We start from the raw sequence: 12,183 nt of genomic DNA, 5'->3' as shown, positions 1-12,183 counted from the left end.
CACTTGTATTTTGCTTGGTTACTTACGGTTATGGTTCGGGCAGGGTGGGGGTTAAGGTTGTCATAGTTAGCGTTAGCATTTTTCCCATCGAAGTGAATGAGCGGGCCCCATAAGGATCGATATACCCTACGTGTGTGTGTGTGTGTCTGTGTGTGTGTGTGTGTGTGTGTGTGTGTGTGTGTGCTCTCCCTGTGTCGGGCAACCTTGTCTCTGTCATGGACTGGTCTCAGTCCACACTCACACTTGGAAGATGGATGGAAGGATGAAATACACTATATTGTCAAAAGTATTGGGATTCCACTCCATCTGTCTGCAGAGTCAATAGCTATAGACTTCCAAACATCATGTGGCCTTCAGATTAGCTCAAGAGCAGCGTAAAGAATTTTGTGGAATGGGTTTCCATTGCCAAGCAACTGCACCCAAGCCTTATGTCACCAAGTGTAATGCAAAACGTCGGATGCAGTGGTGTAAAGCAAGTCGCCACTGCACTCTAGAGCAGTGGAGACATGTACTCTGGAGTGACAAATCACGCTTCTTTGTTTGGCAATCCAATGGACGAGTCTGGGTTTGGCGGCTGCCAGGAGAATGGTACCTGCCTGACTGCATTGTGCCAAGTGTAAAGTTTGCTAGAGGGGTGATTATGGTGTGGGGTTGTTTTTCAGGGATTGGGCTTGGCCCTTTATTTCCAGTGAAAGGAACTCTTAATGGTGCAGCATTCAAAGCCATTTTGGACAATTTCTTGGGAACAATTTGGGGATGGCTCCTTCCTATTCCAACATGTCAGCACACCAGTGCACAAAGCAAGGTCCATAAGGACATGGATGAGCGAGTCTGGTGTGGAGGAAACTCTGGTCTGCACAGAGCCCTGACCTCGACCTGATAGAGCACCTTTGGGATGAATTAGAGTGGAGACTGCGAGCCAGGCCTTCTCGTCCAACATCCGTGCCTGACCTCACAAATACTCTCCTGGAAGAATGGTCAAAAATTCCCATAAACACACTCCTAAACCTTGTAGAGAGCCTCCCCAGAAGAGCTGAAGCTGTTATAGCTGCAAAGGGTGGGCCAACTCCATATTAAAACCTATGTGTTAAGAATGGGACCTTCATTAAAGTTCATGTGTGAGTCAAGGGAGGTGTCGCAATATAGTACAATTGCCAATATAGTGTATATGTTGGCCTATACACATTTTCAACAGTAGATGGCGACAAAGAAAAGCAATCCGTTTGCATATTGAAATTGGTAATTTGTAAAGTTGTCAACCTTACATTTGGGAAATACAGACATTATAAGAATAAAAAGAGGTAATAAATACAGGGGTTGCCCGTTTTGCCAAGTCTCACGTATCTGGCGTGACACTCACTCTTTCACTCTGTCACGCTCATGCAAGTAATCTTACGGCTAATCTATATCATTCCATTATAAACCTAATATGACCTAAATATCGCAATCGTTTGGGCAGTCTGCAAACCCTACAGACAAGTGTAACAAGGTAATAAAACTGTTACACACACGTAAATGAGTGTGCAGATTTGTCTCGAATTGAAAATTTCACGCCAGCCAGCTAACCAAAGTTGGCGACCCTGATAATAAGTAGTGCGATACGAGGATGGGGTAGTTTGTGGGATGTGAAAATAGACAAACTGACAATAACACAGTGCAGGGGGTAAATTACCAGTATAGTACTGTGCAATACAACGGGACAGACAGGCACAGGTAACATGTCTCTGAAACGGCCGGGTGGTTCTGGTCATACAGAACATACCTGCACTTTCATTGCGGCAGAAAGCGACAGGGACGCACAGTGTCGCTGATGTACGTCTTGTGGTACGATTGTAGATACACAGCCTCCAGTGAATATTATACAGGAACCACGTTGTGTAATGAGCCTTAATTTGTATAAATGTAAAAAATTAACCGCAGTGTTTTGCTCTAAAGATCTGGTACGCGGCGTAAAACTGAGTGAGAACAACAATTTGCGAACGGGGCCCATAACTGTCTTACCGTAATTAAAATATTTACCAAGCAGCAAAAGTCATACGCAGCATATGGCACTGTCATAAAACTTAAGTTGTGATAAACGACTTATGTACTTTGAAAGAGAATGTGTGCTTTGATACCATCTCCCGAGAAAGAGGCTGTTTCGATTACATTTTGTCATTCATTTTTACTGTTTTGTACTTTATGCAGAGCTTACAAGATGGCACATTTGACATGAACCCAGCCACCATTATTAGCCCCGGATGCGGACAGTGAAATTACATCTTTAAGATATTATATATATAAGTTTTTTTTTCTCATTAAGTCCATAGATACAGATGCTTCTTTGAAGGTCCCACCTCGCAGCCTTTTTGGGGGCTGGTTTTGGGCTGATGGGGACACCCCCCAGTCGAGGGTGACACCCCCAGCCTCACCTGCATCTGACAGTGCAGAGCGCCGAGGGCCAGCAAGACGGGAGCGAAAGGCGGAGATAGTGTAACCAGGAGGGGAAGCTTTAAGTGAAGGATCTAAGCTGCAGATAGTGCCACCAGAAAGGGAAACTGTATGAATGATCCGCGCAGCATCCCGGAGACAGTTCGCTCTCTGCGCCTAGTGCGTTTCGGCATGATCTAAACCCAAACCCAGAAACTGCGTGGACTGCGAACAACATGCGGAGGTAAAGGCGTTTTAAAACTCTAATGCGCATTTTTTTCCCCGTTAAACCTTAAACTGCAAGAAGCGTTAACGATGTGGCACGAGGTTTAACATTTTACGCAGTTGTTCGACTATGTAATTCTGGCTAAATACCGACTAGTTATTAGCTTCAGAAATGAGGTAGGGCACATTTTAATGCACGTGGAGTTTCTGTAAAAACTTACCGTTTGGTCATGCGTCTGTATTAATGCTCCTGCATTTGAATCCTGGGCTTCATAAGGAGACTTAACATTCATGCGTTTTAACTTCACTGAAATGCTGGATATTTATACGACAAACTACGAAGCATGTGCATCTCTGCCTTAATTTGAAATTAAGAGTTTTGCGTAATCATATTACTTTCGATATTTCTGTTTAGTTTATGTTTTATGCTGGTCATATTTTATGTGCACATTTACATCTAATCAAAGGAAACATAAATAATATTAATCTGTAACGGAATAATGGGTTAAACCGAAAAGGGGTACTTTAAAAATACTCATATTTTAAGTATTGCGTTGGCATTTATCTTTCCAGTCTGTTTATGGCGTTTCAAAAGCACTTTTACGAAACTCACTTTGGCAAATCTCAGCATGTTTAGTATCTGATAAATCCTTAACTCTGCCAGACCCTATCACTGGACGGGAAAACACCCACATACAGGACCATTTAAGCACTTTTAAACGTAGATAACTAGCTTTACTAATTGCCTGAGCGTTCCGATGCCGTCGTTGCCGTTCCCGATTTAGTCGTGGACGATTCACTATGGCAATTCTGTAATAATTTTAATAAGTGGTTCAAAGTCAGGACACAGCACAATTAATTTTGTCACCTGTACAAGAACCTTTAATGACTAATTTTGTGACTTGGTTATTTATTAATTTGTAAGTTTTTCTGCAATTCTGTATAATCTGGAATGGATCCATTTTTGATGCAGCAGAAACCTGTGCTGATTCGGGTGATTAATGGTGTTCTTCTTGAGTTACTGACTCTTTGTTCGTTGTTGCCTCTCTTTGCTCAGGGCTGACATGAGGACCAGCACGCTGCTGTCCGCTTGCATTTCCATCTGCTTGCATTTGGGGGCGCTGCCGCTCGGGGCCAGCGGGCAGTGTGAAGAGACCTCAGAAGGTTCCAGGCTCAATCTTTCCATGAAGTATGTCCTGCCCAGCTTTTCGGCAGACACCCCCATTCAGAGTCTCGTGGCGTATGACGGCCATGTGTACGTGGGAGCAACAAACAGGATCTACTTGCTGGATGAAGACTTACAGAAAGTCTCTGAGTACAAGACGGGGCCTGTGATGGAGGGAAGGTCCTGCTCCCCCTGCCAGGACTGCAGCGAGGAGACCAACACCTCTATTAGCGGCTTGAAGGACAACGTCAACATAGCCTTGCTCATGGAGACTTTTTACGACGAAGAGCTCTTCAGCTGTGGCTCCGCCCACGGTGGAGTCTGCTTCCGGTACGTCCTGGATGGTGGGCGGCACCCCCCGCAGGTAGAGTGCATGTACACCCCCAAGGCCAACGGGGGGCAGCATGGGTGTCCCGACTGCATCGCCAGCCCTGCCGGGACCCGCATCCTCAGCATCGAGAGCGGGGGCGTTGTCAGGTTCTTCGTGGGGAACACAGTGGCGCCCCCTATGGCTCATCATGCCATCTCCATCCGGCACATGAAGGAGACCCAGGACGGCTTCCACTTCTTCTCTAACCAGTCATACATGGACCTCGTGCCCCAGCTGCCTGACAGCTTCCTGATCCGGTACGTGCACGCCTTCCGGAGCGGCCCACACGCCTACTTCCTGACCGTGCAGCCGGAGGACCGCAGCTCCCGCGCATTCCACACACGCATCGTGCGCATGTGTGCCTCCGAGCCCGAGCTGCGCCGCTACGCCGAGCTGCCCTTCGAGTGCATCCTGACGGAGAAGCGGAGGCGCCGGGCCGCCCGCGTCGAGGTCTTCAACGTCCTGCAGGCTGCCCACGTGGCCCGGCCCGGGCGGGCGCTCCGCGAGGAGATGGGCCTGGAAGAGGGCGAGGACGTGCTCTTCGCTGCCTTCGCGCGCAGCCGGCCAGACTCTCCGGAAACTTCCCCCAGCTCAGCCGTCTGCATCATCCCCATCCGAGACGTCAACATCTTCTTCAGGGACTTCATGCAGAAGTGCCACACGAGGCAGCCGTTCCACTTCAAAGGCTCACAAGAAAAGCGTTGCTTCAACTCGGTAAGGAAGACGTTCTCAGGCTCACTGGTGCTCTGACTTCGTTGATCAATCTGCTGTTTCAGGTTTGCGCTTCTCAGTGTTCAGCGGATCTAAACATTACTGCTGGCCTAGTGACCCACAGAAAGTAAGGACTTTGTATCACATCTCTCATACTTCCTCTCATGGAGGTATTCTAAAGGTCCATCACAGGATCGAAACACTGTCACTATGCAGAGAGCGGCCTTGATTTAAGAAACCACCATCACAGATACCTCACTGCAGACCTGCATCACTCAGCTTCCTGACTCTCTAAATCACCTGGATGGATGGATCTTTAGTCCATTGCCCATGTGTGCTGTCCATCAGTACCGATCGGGCGAATACTAAATCAACTGATCGATACTGACCGGGATTTAGCTGCTGACAATCTCTGTCTGCCGATATCTGAATTAGTTTAATTTTCGTTTTCCGTTTTAATTTCACCAGCTGTCATTCAGTTGTGAATTGGTTTTAACACATATTCGTTTCAGATAAGATCATTGATCCAAGGTGGGAAATTCTCTTGCATACAGTGCACAAAAAATAGCAGACATCACAGTGCAAAGACAGTAATACACGTGGTGCAAATTAATTTATAAAGAAAACTTACAAATTGCTTTCGAATCATGACAGTCAATGGCTGAAGGACAGGATGTGGAGTAATTTTAGGAAGATGATCGCTATCTGAAGGAATGTGAACCTGATTTAGGAATCAGCCCATCCATTACCCAGTTAAACACGTGGCCCACTTTGGTGAAGACAAGACAAGACTGTATAATTAAAGAATCAACATCGTACCGCATCCCACTGGCCGTTACTGACCTTAAAAGGCTCTGGCAAGTATTTGTGTAGGATGGAGGATTTGCTAAATGAATCATTTCCCAATGGGCATGATGGTAAACTTTGAGAATCAAATTTGAGAATCATGAAATCTGTCACTGGTGATTCATCCCAGGATTCATTTCAGGTTCATCTTTTATTTAGTTAATCTATTATCTTCCAAAATAGGCCGTGGTCAGTGAACTGTTGTAGATAAATACAGACGTGAGATATTTTCAGCTGCTGGCCGTCTTTAGCCTACTAGGGTTGTCCCTCACTTTGCCTGCCCGTGTACCTTCACCGGGGACCCTGAAGTATTTATACGTCTTTATAAACCTCAAGTGCAGAGGTTATAAAAATGAACGTCGCCTGTTCCTGGAGAATGTTCATTTGTTATAACAGACTAATGTGTGTGTGTTGATTAGAAGATAGCCAACGCTGCTTTTAGGGATTGAGGCCGGCGTCTTGTGTAAGCAGAGCTGATGGAAGTGAAGGTGAGTGATATTCCGGCTGAATGGGGTGAAAGGCTCGGAACCCAGCAGAGCTATATTTGCTTTTGAGATTTTCTTCTAAGATCTGGTCCCATCCTAATCTTCAATGTTATTAACGAGACGTACCTTAACATGGCAGTTAATTAGCTTAATTAACGTTATTGACGGTAGATTCGATTTGCTTTCTCTTCTCTCTTTTTTTAAGCATATTTGTATTGTATGATTACAGGTGATGTTGCATTATTGGGAAAAGAAATATGTCTGTTTGCTTCCTTATATACTGGCCATTGAACCAAAGTTCCAGAAACGCGATGAAAATGCTCCCTATTTTACGCCGCATCCGCTGAGGGCAGGATTTCCCAGCCAGGTTCATGACTGCAGGCTAACAAGAATCCTTAATTCACTATTGATCTGTGGGCGTGCAGCTGCCCAGTGGTATCACTTAACGAATCAGGCATAAATAACTCTCAGCTTGTAGCTTAATTGCAGGAACATTCAAACAAACAAGTGTTCGATATGTTAAGCACCAGAAACCCAACGGCAGGGAAACCGCACCTTATTATAAGTGACTATGACATTTAAAGGGGAATTACTGAAATTGCTCCTTTTATAGATCAAAGATCAAAATGTCTTAGAACGTCTGCAAATTATAACGGTAATGTTTCCCTTGAGGACCGGCCAGGGAGTCTGTCGCACGCAATGCATCTTATATGCTGTCTGGTACTCCCTATAATACTGTAAGTGGGTCGGATCTTTTGGAAATACCATCTTGTTGGAGAGCAAGGTGATCTAAATTTGGGGGCAGTTCTCCTCCAGCTGAGCAGGGAGGCATCACACCTGTGCCGCCCTCCCCCAGTCTGGGGCCCGCGGCTCCCTTTGATCCTCTGCCGGTGACTAACCGTGTGGGGATGTTTAGTGTGGCACTCTGCCCTTCAGCCAGAGGGCGACGCAGAGCCTCCCACAGCTGCCCCTCTCCTCGCGATGAGTCACAGGCATCACCGGTGCCCCCTTTATTGACGGAAGCTGCACAGGGGTGGCCCAGCTGACCTTTATTATCCACCGAGAGGCACCTGAGCTACTTCCAGGCTGAGCCCCTGCAGTGTCTGTTCATCAATGCGGGGCAGTATGAGTGAATTCAGCCCAGTGGTGTATTGAAACACATTCCCGTTAGAAAGCCCCACTGCTATTTGCTCAGCCGTAATGGGCCAGTTAGCGCAGATGTTTATCATGACCAACTGAAGCGGCTCTGCGATGGAGGACAGAGCAGCATATCTTGTGTTTGTTATCAGTTAATCATTGCCGAAGGTGCACAGACTCACGGCATTTGGTGAATGTGTGTGTGAGCTCCTGTCTGGCCAGCACTCGCAGGCGTGTATCCCTGGCAGGTAAAGCCATTGGTGGTAAACTACACCCACGAGTTAATGTCTCTTTTATAGCATGTGAAGCCCCATAAATAGCCTGAAGTGGACGTGTTGTTTACTCTCTGCAGATTGTGCCAGCTTGGAGATGCTGGATGCGAGGAAATATGTTTGCAAAGTGGCGACTGTGTGTATCTGCCACACTGTGTATACATTTTTGATCCAAAGGCATTTTCATTTGCTTCCCCAACATTTTATCTATTCCAATTTCCCCTTCGTGGTTTTTCGGCCTCGAAATCACATAAAAGCCTTCAGTTTTCTGCTCTGTTAACTCTCACTCAGCCTCCTGTAGCCAATTTCCTCAGCAGAACCTCTGGAAACTCCCCCATTCCGCTGAATGGCCTTGCAGGTCGGGGATATAGGCCCTCGCAGTGAGATCTGCTCGAACTCAGTCAGCCATAACGTCAGCAGCACCATGGCAGGAGCCTTCAGGCAGACAGGAATAAAGTGCTGCTTTTTTTTCTGCTAAATGGATTTTACAGTGTGAAAACACTGAATGGAAGACAGTCTTTCTCATGTGGCACTTTTGCAAGTTAAGATCACAGCGTGAGTAAATCATGTTTGTATTGATTTCCGCCTGTTGGCGTTCAGTTTTGTTTGTTTGCCTGTGGTCTCAGGTCCAAAGGCACTCGCAAGGTTTATCTGGCTGTGTGCTTAAGTATTCAGCTTGTTTGTTTGCCAGTCTCACCCAAACGCCCCGCAAAGCCCAGAATTATGCCGTAATAGGATATGGCTTCACACCCGGATACCCCGCTGCCATGCCTCTTATCCTGTCCGTGGGAGGAACTACAGAAAACTGAGGACCCGCGCATTCACACTGCGTGTTTAGGCAGTGTTTGGTTCACACTGCGTGTTTAGGCAGCGTTTGGTTCGTTCCACAGTTCGCACCAGGAACAATTAAATGTGCTACATGAGTAAATGAAAATTACTTCCTTAAAATTTGTCCTGGGTCTTCGGTCATCATCTTACAAACCATGGTCCCGCACGTGAGCCAAATATGACCCAGTGTGCCTCTTCCATCCTCTGGATGAGCTCTGGTCTGTACTTACCTCACAATCCCCTTCCTGCTGTCTAAATCACAAAGCCTCCATCCGGTCTCCACCTGGAGAACTTTGTGGCCGTAATCACCCCTGGATGACTTTCTCCTCCTAAGATCTGAGGTCCAACAGCACCGTTTACTTTGGACAGCTTGGTGTTGTCCATGCTGGAGACTTCATAATCAGTTTTATTAGGCCCAGTGTGTGTGTGTGTGTGTGTGTGTGTTACAAAGCATAAAATATAACCACACAACAAAGATACGATAACATACTGGATACAGCAGACAGTAGTATATGAGTTTAGTGCTTTGCAGCAGAGCAATAAAAGACAATGGAGTAATAATATAATCATTCTCAATGTTCTACATATACATGGATAAATGAGATGCTGGGCGAGTCAGTGTCTGTGTCCCAGAGGTCTGAACCATATTACTGAGCTTGACTGCCACTGGGAAGAAACCCTTCTGGTGCCATGAGGTGCTGGTCTTCATGGAGTGCAGTGTTTTGCCAGTGGTTTCATGATGCTTCGTCGTGTGCTACCTCAGTGTGCCAGGTGCTGCTGTGCAGCCCTCTACAGCGCCCCCTTTGGGACAATGATTGTAACTTGCTAAACGCCTGCACTTGTCGGGCCTGACCTCAGATGTAAAGGCCTGGATGAGCTGCAGTTGGCATAGCTGCACTCCCAGTGTGCTGAGGAGGGGCCAGTTAATGCATGGGTGTAGGGGCCTGGTAAAATAAGGGGCCCTGCCCAGCAAAATCAGGCCCCAACCCCAAGTTGGGAAAATGGAATGGATAAATGCATTAAATCTGCCCAGTTGATCTCCTTATTGGCACTTTTTACTGCTGACATCTCGACTCCCTGATAAGTGGATTATTGACGTAACATAATTTTTAATCCTCTTAATTCCGGCTCCAGAAATGAACTTAAATGGTCCTCTTGGGAAGTTAATTTGCCCCTGATGCCGACCCTCCTCAGTTTCCGTGTAGATCCAGCTTGAAGTGCTTGGCCCGTAACCCGTTTACACGACGTAACTTAACTTTTCTCAGATTTCTCATCTACAGTCATCGTGCGCTTAGTGCCGAGGCCGACCTTCTCCGTCTGCAGACCTGCGGCCGCTTATCGGCTGATGGCAGGTGAAGCCGCTGCTGCCATTTGACCCTTGACCCCCCCCCCCCACCCCCCAAGATCTAAAATACTTGCTGCCTCTTCCCTGCCGTGAGGTGAGAATGACTTTGTATGGAGTGGTTGGCCGACATTTTCTTGAATATTACAATCGGTTATCATTCATTCAACAAGCCTTAATTTATGTCGTCAGGAACAGCACAGACCGTGGAGGTATTGTTTTTCAGGCAGAAACCCAGGAAGAGCAGAGCAGCCCGATGACAGGTAATGCAGGGGGGGGATGGCTCAGGCCGGTCACACGGCAGGGGAACGAGGGCCCCCCGGACCTTCCCCCTACGCAGCAGGTGCCACTGAGCTTTCCGTCCTGCTTCCTGTCACACCGGCAAGTTCCTGTCACCACAACACAAAAACCACTGAAGTGAAATATGAATATTGTTTCTCCTGCTCCGTTTATTTTTCTCCCTTTCTTTCTCTTGCGTGCCCATTGGTGCGGCATCCTGTGGACACGCCTCCTGCAGGCCAGCTGCGGTCCCACACAGCCGTCCACAGTGTGTGACCGCGCAGGACCTGGCCTGAAGTTGCTCCAGGACGTGGCGTTCATAAACTAGAGGCCTCCGCCAGGTTGGAGGGCCCCCGAATTTGCTCTGGGCTGGTGGAAAGATATTTTACTTCTTCATATAAATAACACACGCAGTCAGTGGAAAGTCTGTGGCATCCAGTGCGATGAGACAAGGCTTACAGACAGAAGGATTTCATCAAATGTAGGATAATTTGACATTTGAATGTCAGCAAAATTATACTGAAACACCAAAGCATGTGAAACAGAATTCTTGACCTGAAGGCTCCTGTATGACACTGGGAGACACTGGGAGACACTGGGAATAGCACTGAAGTTGATGAGTGGTTTATGATGGCAATTCAACGGTGATGCCATCGACAGCTTGCGGTATATTATCTTCACAGAGCGGATGGTGTGACTGGTGCAGAGACAATCCTTCTGTAAGACTCATGAGCCCTATAGCAAATACAGTAAATCCGAGGCACCCACCCCACCCCCCGACGGGAAACCCATGGTTGCCCTGGCAACATCAGGAACTCAAGGTCAACTGACTTCATGTCAGAAAAGAGTTTAGAAAAACCCCCAAAAATAATAGAAACCCAGACAAAACTTATGAAAACGTCATTTGATGCTCTTGATTCAGGCCATAATTTCTCTGGAACCATGAGCGCTGGCTCTGATTTCCGCTGTTCCTCAGCCGCATTTGCACCCATGCAGTCATTCCTGCTGCGTCTTTCCTATGCGCTGCTGCTGATGTCATGGGTGTGCATCCATTCGTGAGACTTACCTTTTTCATTACAGTTTTTTTGTTCTCTAAAATTAACAGTTTATTCTGCACAAACTATGTCTTATCGCTACTTTTCCATTAAAAATGGAGCAAACGTAACTTCCTCAAGCAGTGGAGGAGAGAATGTTGTCAATCGACGGAATAAGATTAACATTCTTTCCTGCCTTTAGCAGAATGAGGTATCATCCACTGCAAGACCACGGGTCAGTGCCACTCACTCTTTATTTGAGGAGGATGGAGTTTGCGCTGATAGGGCTGTAGTTGTACTTTAGATCTCTTTGTTTGTGGTTTGCTTCCTGTTCTGCGGCTCAGTAGCCTTCCCTCAAAGAGCAGTGATCTGTGAATGCTTGTGCGATGCAGTCTCTGACTTCGCCTGTAAGAATCACCACATTTTTTTCTTTCGCTGTTCAGGTCACCGTGTTCCATGACCCCTATTTGCTCTTTGCTGAAACAATATACCACTCGCAGAGATCCCTTTTAATCATTAAATGCCTGTGTGCTTTCCTTTGGCCGCTTAGTCACGGTTTGGGGGTCGCGATCTCGCTTCATTAATTATTGATGGCTGTGTTCCCTCTACAAGGTGCGTCTTTTGACCTGAAACCGCTTGATCACAGACCCTTGGATATGAATGGATCCTTTGAGTCTCAGCAAGGAAATGGTTAGACTGAGGTTTGCATGGAATCATGCAGAAGGTGCGGAGAATCCGTGCCGCTTTCCCGTTCGTCCCTGTGTCCGTGATCCCAGCGCATGGGTGCTTCATCGCTGCATAGCTGAACATTTTTTTTTAGGTGATGCTCTGCAAGGCATCCTCATGCCCAGGGATGTAAGCAGATGAAATACTACACTGGACTGCACATATTTCCTTGGGCTGGGGATTCTCCTCAAGGCTGCACGGCCATTAAATACATTTAACACGGGGTCTTTATCCGCCTCGCGCTGGATGGGACCCCTTGTGTCTGAGCTTGAAGACCCACAAAGGGCTCTTCAATACTGTTGTGCTAAATGGCAGAAAAACAGCCTGTTTTTTTCCGCCTGCCGGCCGCGCTGA

The 12,183-nt window shown here is 47.1% G+C and overlaps 1 protein-coding gene across 4 annotated transcripts in view; it reads left to right on the top strand.

The window, feature by feature from the left end:
• The first annotated feature begins 2,421 nt into the window (after positions 1 to 2,421).
• Positions 2,422 to 12,183, top strand: part of met (MET proto-oncogene, receptor tyrosine kinase) — a 30,528-nt gene continuing 20,766 nt past the window's right edge. The window contains exons 1-2 of one of the 4 annotated variants that reach the window (XM_049025642.1): positions 2,422 to 2,653; positions 3,692 to 4,883. In XM_049025642.1, coding sequence (XP_048881599.1) covers positions 2,646 to 2,653; positions 3,692 to 4,883 — 1,200 coding nt within the window. In that variant the 5' untranslated portion in view covers positions 2,422 to 2,645. The other 3 variants (XM_049025651.1, XM_049025634.1, XM_049025625.1) reach the window with 3 other exon arrangements.

The sequence above is a fragment of the Brienomyrus brachyistius genome, chromosome 1, assembly GCF_023856365.1.
Source record: "Brienomyrus brachyistius isolate T26 chromosome 1, BBRACH_0.4, whole genome shotgun sequence".
NCBI lineage: Eukaryota > Metazoa > Chordata > Actinopteri > Osteoglossiformes > Mormyridae > Brienomyrus > Brienomyrus brachyistius.
The sequence above is the reverse complement of the archived record's forward strand: the minus strand, read 5'-3'. Positions and strand labels throughout refer to the sequence as shown.